The sequence below is a fragment of the Daldinia loculata genome (assembly GCF_022478755.1).
Source record: "Daldinia loculata strain CBS 113971 unplaced genomic scaffold F4817scaffold_17, whole genome shotgun sequence".
NCBI lineage: Eukaryota > Fungi > Ascomycota > Sordariomycetes > Xylariales > Hypoxylaceae > Daldinia > Daldinia loculata.
In genome coordinates this window covers 100281-114541 of record NW_026054871.1, presented here as the reverse complement: position 1 = coordinate 114541, position 14261 = coordinate 100281, and the positions used below count along the sequence as shown (strand labels likewise).

The window sequence follows — 14261 nt, the reverse complement described above, 5'->3', positions numbered from 1 at the left end:
ATTAAAATTATTTATTTAACGCTTTTATTATTAAAATAATTAAAAGGTTTTTAAGTTTAATACTTTTTAATTAATTAACTTTTTTATTTAATTAAATATTTTATACTTTTTTAAATTTATATAAAATTTTTAACTTTATTTATATAATATTTTTTAAACTTTATTAAAATTACCTCCCGTAAAACTTAATTAAAATTAAATAATATTTAATTATTAATGCGGTAAAATTTAATAAATAAAACATAAAATAAATTATAAATTTTTTACCTTTTAAATAAATAAAATTTAATAACGGTAAAAAAAATTACTTTTTAAATTTTAAAAAAGCTTAACATTTTTTTATTTAACTTTTTAATAAATCGTTTTATTTTAATATTTTTATTATTTAATATAATTAATTAACTTTTTTTAAATTTTAATATTTTTTTTTTTTTTATTAATTTAATTTTTTATACATTAATAACTTTTTTCCAAATATTATTATATCTCGATATAAATTTACTTTATTTAATATATATATAATTAATTGTTTAAATTTCGAAAAATATTGGTAAATAAATTATAAATTACGGAATAAAAGCTGTAATTTACGTAAAATAATGTTATATATAATAACGTTAATTTTAAATTATTATATATAAATTTTATTGTTAATAATAAATCTTTTTAATTAATTATTTTATAATTAATAAATATTTAAAAATAAATTTTAAAAGTTTAATTAAATTGTTTTATTTAACTGTTGGTTTAAAAATGGAAAATTATACTTATTTATAATTTAATATTTATAAATTTAAAAAAGTTTTATTATAAATAAGTAATAAATTTAAAATTTTAATCAAAAATAATATTTAAAGAAATTTTATATAATTTTTAATAAAACTTAACGAAAATCTTAATTAAATCCGCAGTTTTTTTTTCTTTTATTTTAAAAAATATAAAATGTATTATTTTAATAAATAAGTTAACCATAATTTAAATAAAATTGCAACTATTAAATAAAAGTAAATTAATAATAAAGTTTATAATAATAATATATTATAATATATAATATAATTTTATAAATTAAAATAAACCATATAAAATATATCGGTTTATTTTATTACGTTAACATTTTAAACATTTTTTTACAAAATTTCGTATAATAATTTTAATATTAAACCACCAAAAATTTTGTATAATAAATTTTAAAATCTTATTTATTTTTATATATTTTACCATTAAAATATTATATTTTAATTTTATAACCTTTTTTTAAAATATTTAAAGTATTTATAAACGTTTTTTTTTTATAAAAAATTATTTTATAATTTGAAATTATTGCCTAAATTATCCTTTTTTTTTATATATAATAAGTTATTTTTTTTTAATTTTTTAACTTATTTTATAAATTTAAATAACCATTTTAAAATTAAAAAATTATTTAAATAATTTAATATAAAAATAATTATTATTAAATATATTATATTAAAATTAAATAAATGTAAAAAATATTTCTTTTATAATATTAATATAATTAATTAATATTTAACTTTTTTTTTTTAAATTAATATTATAATAATTTAAATAAAATATTAACTTTTTTATTTTACTTTTTAAAGTAATAATTAATAATAAATTAATATAATAAAAGTTATTATGTTTATTTTATTTATTTTTTATTTAAAATTTTAATAATTATAAAATAAAATAAATTTTAATAATTAAAAAATATTTTAATTTAATATCATACTTTTTTAAAATAATGTTTTTATCGATTAAAAGAATTAATAATTATAAATAATTTTTTATTATATATTTTATAATTTATTTCCGTTAAAATTAACTTTTAAAAATAAAAAGCCATAAATTAAAACTTTATTTTTTTATCTTTTTAAAAAAAAACAGCTTTAATAACAAAATCTAAAACATTAATTTCGAAAAAAACTTATAATTTAAAATTAAAATAAATAAAAATTAAAACTAACGTAAATTTAACTTTTAAATTTTTAAAAATTTTATTTATTTTTAATATCCATTTTTAATTTTTTTTATTTCTTTTATTAATTTTTATAATAAATTTGATTATTATTAAAAATCTTTTAATAAATTATTTATAAAAATTCGTAAAATTTATAAATTATTATAACTTTTTAAAATTAATTAATAATTTTTATTTTATAATATATTTAATTTTATCTTTAAATATAAAAATGTTTTAAAAATTAATAATATAATTTAAAAATTTTATTTTTTAAATTATCCATTTATATTTATATAAAATAATTATAAAATAATATATAATAAATTTTTTTAAAATTTTTTTAATTTTTTTATTATATTTTTTTTAAATAATAATATATATAAATAAATTATTAATATATATTAATAATTTATTATTTATTATATCTTTAAAAATATTATTTATTAAACAAGGTTATTAGTTTTAAACTTAAATTAAACCTTTATATTAAATTTAATGTTATGGTTTAAGTGATGTTATAATAAATAAAAGGAATAACTTATATTTAATGTAATTAAAGTTATGTAAAATAAGTATGTGTAACCATAAAAGGTATTTATACTAGGAATTTTAATAAAATAAAGTTATATAATTAAATAAAGTTATTTAATTAAATAAAATTAAATAAAGTTATTTAATATATGGTTTTTATTTAACCTTTTTTTTAAATTTAATTAAGGTTACGAGATTAAATTTAACTTATAAATAAAAGCTAAAAAAGACAATAAAAATAATATAATTAAAAATCGAATCTTAAATTTTAAAAAAAAGAAAAATTGCATTGTTTAACTATTAAAGTAATAAATTAAGTTTTTCGTAATATAGCAATTTATTTTAATCTTTAACTTTAAATTATATGCCGTATATCCAATTGTATAATTGTATAATTTAAATGACTTGTTAAAATTAAATTAATTATCTTTAAAATATTTTATATTATTAAATCTTGTTTTTTAACCATATAATTTTCGTATAATAATAAAACCGATTGTAATATTTATTAATAAATTAAATATATAATAAACGTATAAAAAAAGATTATAATATAATTGGCCTTACTTTTTTAACAATAAATTTAATTTGATTTAACTTGATTTAATTTAAATTAACTTAAAAAAAATACCTTTAGCACAATTTTTCTCTTTCCTTTTTTTTTTCGTATTGTATTATAATAGTTTTTATAATTAAACTATTTACCTTTTTTAATATTTTAATTTAAATAATTTAAATAAACCTTTATATTAATTAATTTAATTATTACTTTTTTTATAATAAACTGGTAATAAATTAACTAATTTATTAATTGATTAATTAAAGTGTTTTTTTTATAGTTAATTTTTTGTAATTAATCGTTATTGTTTTATATATTAAATATAATATAACTTAAAAAGTATTATATAAAAAACTATTTTAAATGTTTTAATAATTTTGATAATAATGTGGTATTTACCAGTATTTTGCCGATTTTATCTCCGTAATCTTTTATATGTATTTAATAAAGTCTTTTTTATTTTTTAATATTTAACTAGTTAAAATACGCTATAACCCTTACATATTATCTTTATAACTATTTTAATAAACTATTTTAATAAACTGTATAATAATATTTTTTAAATCGTATTATATTTTATATATTTTAATTTTAATTAATAGGAATAATAAAATAAAAAAATCGACTTAATTAATAAATAACGTGTTTAATAAAGTTATTAATAAAGTTATTAATAAAGCCGATAATAAACTTGTATTAAATTGTATTAATTGGTATTAAAAGTTATAATGTTAATTATTATAATTACTTAATAACGTAGTTATTTAATCAGGTCACGATAAGGGATTTTTTTTCGATAATAATAATGGTCCATTTTAAAATTAAAGTTATGGTTTTAAGTCGTTAAATGGTTGCCATTAAATAAAGCTATTAACTTTAAACTTGGATTAAATTTTTATATTAAATTTAATGCCATGGTTTAAATAATACTATAATAAATAAAAAAAATAACTTATATTTAATATAATTAAAACTATATAAAATAAATGTGTGCAACCATAAAAGGTACTTATACTAGGAATTTTAATAAAATAAAGTTACATAATTAAATAAAGTCATTTAATTAAATAAAATTAAATAAAGTTATTTAATATATAACCCTTGTTTATTATTATAAATTAAAAGGTAATAAACGTATTATTTAATCCAAAAAATATAATAAAATATTTATAAAATTTATATTTATATTTAAATATTATTTTTTATTTATTATTTTATTAAATATAAATTAAATTAAATTTAACTTTTAAATTTATTTTAATAAATTATTATAAAATTTAAAATTAATTTTATATTTTTAATATAAATGAAATAAAATAACGTATAAATATTATTATTATATTTAATTTTTAATAATTTACTATTAAATAAAGTAAATTTTTAAAATTAAACTTTAACACAAAAAATATTAAAAATATATAAAAAAAGTGGATTTATAAATATATTTTATATTAAATATATTTTTTAATTATAATTTAAAAATGTTAAATTTTTTTTTATTTATAACATAAAAAAAACTTTATAAAAACGTTTTTTTTTTTATTAAATTAATAATATAATTTTATAATTAATATTTAAAAAAACGTTTTTTAACCTTTTTATTTATTATAAATATAAATTCTTTAAATTTTTTAAATATTTTTAAAAAAAGGTTATTATAATTATATTATATTAATATAATATATTTAATAATAACCTTTTTTATATAATAACGTTAATAATATTTAAATAAAAAATATATTTTATTTAAATTTAAAAAAATATTTACAAATTAATAAATTTTTAACCATTATTATAAGAAAATAAAATTATATTTATTATCCATAATATTAAACTTGAAATTTAAATAAATATAATATTTTATTTAATATTTAAATATTAAAAAATTTATATAATAATAACTTTTTTTTTTTATATAAATAATGTTAAAAGATATAATCATTTTTAGCATATTTTTTTTTATTTTAAAAAGATTTTATAATTTAACTTTAAATATTAATATAATAAGTATAATTGTTTTTATATTAAATAATATTTTTATAAAAAAATTTTATTTATTAAATATTAATATTATCTTTATTAAAGATTTTTTTTTTAAATAAAATTTTTTTTGTTTTTTTTTTTATAATTTATTAAATTTTTTAATTAATTATTTAATTGCGATAAATTAATATAAATAAATACTTTATTTTTATTTTAATATTCCATAAAATATAATATAAAAAACTTTTAAAAATCCAAATTATTATTATTAATTTTAATAATAAAATAAAGTTGGTTAATTTCTTTTATTATTGTATTTATTTTAACTTTTTTTACAAATAAAAAAGTTAATTATTTATCATTATTATATTTTTATTTAATTAAAAAGATTTTATAATTTAAAAATACTAATAATTTTTTATTATTAATATTTTTTTTAATAAAATAAGTAAAAATATTATAAATATTACATTTATATTGTTAATATACTTTTTTATTTTTTTTATATTAATTAATATTTATTTAATTAATTTTTTAAAAAGCTTTTTTATTTAAAGTTTATTAATTATTTTTAAAATTAAACTTTAATTTACTAATAAATTTAAACCAATCTTTGCTTTTTAAAAATTGATTTTAATTTAAATTAAAATAAATTTTTTTACCACGATTTTATTAATTTAATTTTAAATACTCCGTTATTAAAACAAGCTTTTTTTTTACCGTTAAAAATCCCGGGTTAATTAATATGTTTTTATAAATTTAATTAGTTTTTTAAATTATAATAAAATTTTTTTTATTATTATTTAAAATTTTATTTTATTTAAAATATATTAATTTAATAATTTTATTAAAAAAGATTTTAACGATATGGTTTTAAAAAATGGTTTTAAATTATTAAATAATTTTATTAAAATTTAAAAATTTAATAATATATTAAATTATATTTTTTATATATTTAAATTTATATATTTTTTTTAAGTTTTTATATTTTTTTAAAAAATCTTTAAATTATTTTTATAAAATTAATACATAATTAACTTATTAATTTATAAAATAAAACCGTTTAATTTAATTAAAATATTATTAATATTATAATTAAATTTTATTTATAAATAATAATTTTATTTAATTAATGTAAATATAATTTTTGGGGAAGTTTTTTGCATAAATTTTTAAATATAATTTAACTTTTATTTATTAAGTTTAAAATTTAATAAAGTTTTTACTATTATATATAAATAATTTATTTAAATATATTGGATTAATAATTATAAAAATAAGTTTAATAAGCTTTTTTAATGTTTGCAATAATTATTTTTTAATGTTATTTATATGTTAAAGCTTTAAGTTTTATTTAAGCTTATTAAGTTTTAAAAACGAAAACTTATAAAGTAATTTTTAAAATAAATCTTGTAATTTTTAATCGTTATTATTATTATTAAAATTTCCTGGGTTTTTTCCTAAAACTTTTACTAATATATAAAATGGTTTTAATTTTTATTTATTTCCTTTTAATATAATAAAAGGTTTAATATATATTTTTTTAAATTAAATATAAATATTTTCCGAAATTTATTTAATTTAAACGTTTTATAATATTTATATTAATAAAATACTTTTAATTTTAATTTTTAAATTAAAATATTTAAACGGAAATATTTTTATTATTATTAATTAACAATTTTAAAAAGGTTAATTAAAAAAAAGCTTTAATATTATTTTTTTTTTAATATTTTATAAAATTAAATTTATAAAAATAAATTAATTAATTATTAATTTTAAAGTAAATTTAATTAATATAACTTTTATATAAATTTAAAATTTTTTTAATTATTTCCAAAAATATTCATTTATATATATTAAATTAATATATTTTCAAATTAAAAAATCATTAATTTAACCTTTTTTTAAATAGTTTAAATTATTATTTTTTTTAATAAATTTTTTTAAAATTTTTATTAAGTTTAAAAATTTAAAAAAACTTTATATTATTTTTAAACAACATTTTTTAATTTAATAATTATTATTTATTATATTTTATTATTATTAAAAAAACATGCGATTATTTTTTAAACCTTTTTAAAAAATATTAAATTAAATTATTTAATTTATTATTTAAATTAAATAATTTATTTAATTAAAATTATTATATTAATTTAATATATTTATATTATAATATTATATATTATTTATAAAGTTTAATATTACCGATTAAATTAATTTTAATTATTTTTATAGTTTTTATTTATTAAATATATAAAAAATTAAAAAAATTTATAAATTTTATTTATTTATTTATATAATTAAATTAATTAATTAAATAAATTAATAATAATAAAATTAATAATGTTAATTTTAAATATATTTTATATAATTATTTTATAATTTTATAGTTTATATAAAATAAAAATATAATTATTATTTAAATATATTAAACTTATATTATTAATTTAAATCGAAAATAATTCTAAAATATTAAATTAAATTAAAAAACATTTCCAATATTTATTTTAAAAATATTTTTTAAAAAAGTTTTAATTAAAAGTTGGTTTAATCATACGTTTATAAAATATAAAATTTTTAAATTTTTTCGTAAATTTCTTTTTTAATTAAATAAAAAAAAAAAAAATTTTTAAAAATATAAAATTTAATATAAAAAAATACTTTAATTTAGTTTTTTTTTTAATAAATAATAATGGTAAAAAAAAAATAATTAAAATAAAAAAAAGATTATTAATACGAAAAAATAATAAAAGGTTTTTTTTAAATTTTATTAAATTTTAATTTAAAATTTTAATATAAAATAAAATAAATAATAATTTAAAATACACATACCATTTTAAAATGTTAAATTTTCTTAAAATAATAAAAAATTATTTATAATAAAAATTATAAAAGCTTAAAATATAATTAAAATTATTAATAATTTTTTAAAGTTTTAAAGTTTTTAATTTTTTTTTTCTTTTTAAAAAAAAATCTTAACCTATTTATAAACAATTTAAAATATATATCTTTTAGTTTAGCCAAATCCTTATTAATATATTAACTCTACCTACATATAGCTACATAATCTTATAATATTCCTTATCCAATAAATCCTAAAATAATTATCTTATATCTCTTATTGGTTATCTTCTTCAACCAACAGTCTCTTGGCATTACTGTCCGTATAACATCAATCCTCTAAAAGTAATAACTGCAACAATGCGCCGCCTGTTACAAGGTAAAACTAAACAGTATGGAAACAACTTCGTTATTCCGCAAGGAACTCTAAACTACCTCCTATGAAGACCTCTCGTCTATACATACTGAACAGCTCCTTTATTCTAGATGTCTCATCTAGAATCCTGACACCGCCGCCCCTAAAGCCGGTCCAACCCTATGTTCTAGGGAATTTTATGATAGTATCATGCCAAATTGGCACTTAAAACACCATAGTGGAATTCTGGTATCGACTATTGGATTCTGGAACAAACTCGTCGGGGACTGGTAGATGTAGAGTAAGCCCTATTGAATTTAGGCTAGTTCGAACCACCATTCTCGACAGCCATGGAATGTAAACATAGAAGCTAATATAACGGTGTTGTTAGGGCATACCATAACATTGAACAGCTTTCACTAATGGCGTGCTGTTACGATGGCTCGCCTCGCAAAGAAGTACCCCGACTTCACCGAGGAAGATTTCGTGATAGAAAACGTAGTATCCGTGCTCAAAGTGATTAATCCCCTAGGACACGATCACGATCCGACCTAGCGGCTCATCGAAAATGTGTACAAGCCGGCGCTAGAACTCTCTCGCTTGCTCCGGCGCCAACGCACCTCATGGTCAGTACATTTCTCAGCTACCAGACAACAGATTGTGCCAGGCGGTAATACCGCCGCGATACACACCGCTTTACGAGCTATCTTTGATGATGGCGTCATGAAGGATATGGATCTAGACGAGGAAGAGATACCGTCATCGGATCAATATTGTCATAAATACGTTGAGATCATCGTCGGCCCGGCGCTTTTCAAGAGCGGAAATATTGATGGAGAGAAATATGACATGGAGAATGTGATGGAAAAGGCCGAAGTGTCTTGTGCTCCAGCCCCGAACTTGACTTCTGGGTGAAGACCGTTCTTTAGATGAAGCCAATGAGATTAGCAAGTAGTTTTTAACTAGATTTATGTGTACTCAATTTCAATCACGTTAATTAAGTTAGAGGGTATGACTGCTTTGCTTTAAGACCGTCGGTATGATTGTTTTTTTTATTATTAATTATTATTATTTACTTGAATACCGTGCTGCAAATACCCCCTATTTTTGCGACATTCCAATGTCGCCGGTGTATTTTGGTTACGCACTCATTTGTCTAATTCTTCACTAATTCCATAGGTAGTTAATGTTTACCTGTTTATCAGTTGTATTCCTTTTAAGATATTTTAATGTAGGAGTGCATAAAAATGCGAGGTCTTTTTACAACTTCATTGTCGCTTTCCGTGCGACAAGCTAACATTCTCTAAGTACCTAGGTACCTTTACTGTATTCTATTACCGTAGGCTCGTTTAGCTAGGATTTTGAATGAAAGCATGTGAATTTAATTCCCCGAATAATGTAATTGTTTGTAGTTGCTCATAGGTCTACTCTCGGTCCGAACATCTCTTTGTCATTACTGTTAACAATGTATTCGGCAACTCCGTGACTTCTTTAGTCTTGGTAACTACTTCAAGATATATACCTTCCCCAAGGGTAAAGATAAAGATTTATAGTCCTTTATATGACTTAAAACTGGATACCCCAAGTACAAGTGTCATTAATCCATTATTGCACTGGCATATCCTAAGAGTTTCATTAGAATATGCTACAGGCGGATAGACACGGTATATCGATTATAGTCTTAAAGGCATATGTAAATTTTCTATGTTTTAGCGGTATGAAAACCGTGGGATTAGCCATGGTGGATTTAGTAGATTTCCTCTCCTGGAATAGGGATAGTCTTATGCTACTATATTAATCCTCCGTTCATACCTTAGATAATAATCATCCAAATGACAAAAGCGCAAAGCTATCGTGTAATTCATATATTTTATCCTTGTTAGCTAGGGTTTACAAGCACGTGTTAAACATGCCGATGGTGGTGTGGTGTGGTTACAACGAAGCATCCCACTTGCTGTGTACCTACATACATATATGCTTCGGATGATTGCATCGTCGATCATCTGAAATGACGCAAAGAGCGCTGAAAGTGAATTTTAAAACTTAATAGACTAACATACATCCATGCCTGATTATGCTATATACCAAACACTCCCTGGGGTATAGATTCTAAGGAATGTTCTAGGCTGGCTTTTCTTCTATCCCAAAGGGTATCATTATATGGCTAATCGAATGTGATTGCCCATTGTCGTATCGTAAGTCTTTCCGTAACCCCAACGCCTATTCTGCATCGATGCGAATGCGATACAAGATAAAAATGTCATGATAAATATTTAATAGAAAGCGACCGTAGCGGACATCTACGGTATACCATCCGAAAGCTAGTAGTCGTAACGGTAACACAGGTAACCACCCATGGTATCCATAACGTTACCGACGGTGGTGTTGGGTTTCAGACCGTTGGAAGAGAGGACATAGTTCATAGTGATTTGAGTGCATGGGTTGTTCGCGTCAGAGCAGCCGTTGATAGAAGTAGTGCGCGAGGCGTCGGCGTTCTGCCAAATTCGGAACGAGTGATCGACGAATAGATGGTGCATGAAGAAGATCGGATCTCCGGGCGAGGCCTGAACTTCGGCCATAACTGCACCAACACCGTTGTGGCCGTAGCCGTGTGGGCTACGAGCGTTTGTTAGCTAATATGAATCTAGAATAGATTGAGGGGCTAAAACTTACCCAAGTTCCTGGCAACTTCGCATGTCATCGTATGAGGTGCGGGAGTTGCAGTCCTGAACAAATTGAGCGCTGACGGTACCAGTCAAGCTCTCATCGACAGCTCGCGAAAGACAATGATCTTGGAACCCACTGCCGGGGCCAATGTGAAGCCTGAGTCCACCAAATGTCTATAACAGTTAGTCTACGCCCGGCTTTTGTTGTTTGAGGTAAAACTGAGAATACTTACACCCGAGTCAATGCAGGTACCTTGGCCGTTGGAAGTCTTTCCGGGAAGGGGACCGAAATACTCATCGGTGAAAAGATCCGAGTCAGCAAAGTGGCCAGCATCTTTCGTCTCGTCCCACCATGGAAAGGCTGCGTTGAAGCCACATTCGTTCCGCATCAAATCCTCGAAAATAGAGACGTAGTATCGGTGCCAAGGTAGGAACGTGGCACGCTGGTGAATGTTAGGAGTCATTTGCTGGTGTACCGATACGATATCTTCGTAACGGCTTGTTGAGCCCTGGAATCCTCCAGCAGAGGGCTTGTCCATTAGACATTTGATGGCGCTGACAAAGGCTTTCCGGTCATCTGGGGAGTAATTCCGCCATTCGACGCGAACCTTTGGGTTATTTCGATCACATGTGCCATCAGCAGCAGCGGCACTCGTGGTGACAACTTTATCCTCTCCAGCAGCGGGGCTCTTATTGCCACCGATGATCTTGGGGAAGTTGAACTGAGGTCCGTCGCTAAAGGGGCCCTTTATTTTCTCGGCTTGAGCATGGGCTTGTTCAGGTGTAATAGTCGGAAAGCTGCCGAACTGCGTGAGGTCGATAAGAGTTAACCGCTTCTCAACGGAGCGGGGAACGGTCAGAGCTGACACGGCGACGGCGCCGACGAGAGCCTGGGTAGTGAACGCGAATCGCATTATGCCGATCAGTCGGGATCGATCGTCTCCTTGGAAGGTGATTACTATTATTATATTGAGGCTAGCGAGGGTACGACGAGAAGGTCCACACAAAGAGAATGATAGAGCTCAGGGTGCTAGGGTTATTATTATTAAGGGTTTTGATGTAAGACAAGATTCCCAATGCATCGTGGGTAAGATCTAGTGATGGACGAGGCTCTTTAAATGTTGTGCTCTTAGAGCTCTAGAATACAATTGACGATCGTCATCTTAGGACAAGACGCTGATCTCTTTCAATGTATTTTGGTAGTTGTTTTCAAAGGCAATGTTCCGGCACAAAGATCCTAGGAAACGTCAGAGCTCCTACATGCTGATTTGCAGGAACAGTGGAAATAAGACGGGTACTTCTAGGATATTTGCGGTTAGGAAATCTTAAAAGCGGTTATGATGGGTTGGCGCTTGTGCCAAATGAGGCTGTGAGCTGAACCCCTAACCTGGCAGGGGTGTTGCCATGTGTGTGTAGTATTACATACCTACCATCGAGCGCCTAATGCAGCGGCAGAGACTGCAAAGTGTTGCCAAATACGAGAATTGGGGGCGCCGGGCGTCACCGCACGTATTTGCTGGCAAGAATACAAAGCAATATGCTGTGTTTGGTCTAGCCCTTGACGATCACCACCGGTCTTTACCATATTTACTATGTGTAACTGTCGACTCGAGCGGGGACACAAAGCGTGGGTCCTTTTCTTTTTATCAGCCATCGATTCTTTGCGTCAGACATACCTACCATACCTACAGTCCCGTTCTCTTGGGGCCGATTTCCACGATAGCTTTAACTGTGCCGGCTAGGCCGAGCCCGACTAACCATAGTACTATACTGTACGATGCGGTGCCGCCAATGCGGGGTTTGCAGTAGTTGTATTCTTGTTATTCCCGACCGACCGTATCCTTGAAGTCATAAGAGCCAGGATGGCATGTTATGACGTTAAGATCATGTTGGTCGGTCTAGATATGAGACTAATCCTCGAGACCTGAATAGATGAATTTCGTTCAGATTTACCGGTGAATGTTGGCGGCGCGGTCTAGCCCCCCTCCTCGCCATCAATGGCATCCCTCGCGTGTTTATTAATATAAAACCTGGTTTAAACATGACCGTTCTGACTTTGAGCTATAAAAAAAGGAATGAAAATAAAAATAAAAATCCGCTAAAGGGCTGGGCCGTTATCCGAACGGCGCCGGTATACAGGACAACATGCAAACACAACGGTGCATATTTCCGAGTTAGTTGGTTTGGTACTGCTTGCAAACTACCTACATGACGTCTTTAGCACTAACAACACCATCCATGTAGGTAACAAAACGAGAGAGCCAAAGTGTGACATCTTACGAGGAATACATTAAGTCAGGTACGCTAGTAAGTAAGTGGAAAGAAACCCTTCGGCCACGAATGGCTATCCGTAACTTTCTGTGACCAAATATCGTCACCGCAAGCTTTAATAATACGTCTCGAGTCAGCCCTAGGCGTCCAAGGAGATTGACACTGGTCAGCAGGTCAATTAGACTGTCACTTCGCTTCGCTTTCTTACAAGGTCCCTTATGTGAAATGACTTCATCGATTATTTTGTCGGGCTCTTAGCTTACCTTCTTCACGAGGAGATTTTTCATGCTTGCCGCATCCTAAATCCCTTCTTAGCCCTCGACTAACTAACCGACGGCGTCGGAAATCGCAAGAGACCCATCCTGCGCCGTAGCGGCGGGGTCAATGAGCGGCATCGGACATTACCGCATTCAGCCTCACCAACTACTAGATCTTGGCAGTCGGTCCGGCCATGACCTACATCATACGCTTGATTCGATCACTTTATCTCAGAACACGAGAATTCCGAGCATGCCGTTGATGACGCGGGTACCGATGCGAAATGCTACGTGTAACACGATGAAGACCTCTTGTTAGTCCGCTACGAAAGGGTATGAAAATTCGGTGTGAGAAAATAAAGCCTGTCTGCTACTCCTACCGCATATGTAGGGTGAAAAGAGAAGTGTTACTGCTTTACTGCTGTGCAACATATCGCACTACATATGATATATAGCCCACGTCCAGTTTCGGTCTGCTTAATTGGTTTGCTTCCATCTTACTCGGGTCCGGATTCACAAGCCGGCCAATTTCTTCGTATCCCGTATGCACGAAGACATTGAATCTTCCGCAACATGCGAATATTCTCAGTCAACTTGAGAGTAGGTTTGACGGCAATATACGGCTCTAGTTTTACGTATAGAGCCTCTTGAGGCTTCTTGAGAAGCACTTTATCGTCTAGAAGGGGGTTTCAAAGTTTTTCTCATAACTATAGCATATCCGATTCTTGACGTCTCGTTAAAGTTATTTTGCATTAGGCGGAGGCTTACCAACGGTATAGAGACAATCATCCAGCGCGGCACTAGCCGTTGAGATATCCCTAGCGTCCAGTCT

The 14261-nt window shown here is 24.4% G+C and overlaps 2 protein-coding genes across 2 annotated transcripts; one reads left to right on the top strand and one right to left on the bottom strand.

The window, feature by feature from the left end:
* Positions 1-8673: 8673 nt before the first annotated feature.
* Positions 8674-9150, top strand: F4817DRAFT_314710 (uncharacterized protein; the record flags this gene model as incomplete). Its single annotated transcript, XM_049300445.1, has 2 exons — positions 8674-8751; positions 8815-9150. 2 exons carry the CDS (start codon positions 8674-8676, stop codon positions 9148-9150), a joined length of 414 nt encoding a protein of 137 aa, XP_049160158.1.
* A 935-nt stretch (positions 9151-10085) lies between these two features.
* On the bottom strand, positions 10086-12317 carry F4817DRAFT_333937 (Di-copper centre-containing protein). Its single transcript, XM_049302817.1, has 3 exons — positions 11135-12317; positions 10909-11075; positions 10086-10851 (listed from the first exon to the last, which is right to left on the bottom strand). Exons 1-3 carry the CDS (start codon positions 11813-11815, stop codon positions 10557-10559), a joined length of 1143 nt encoding a protein of 380 aa, XP_049160157.1. The 5' UTR covers positions 11816-12317; the 3' UTR covers positions 10086-10556.
* Between the last annotated feature and the right edge of the window lie 1944 nt (positions 12318-14261).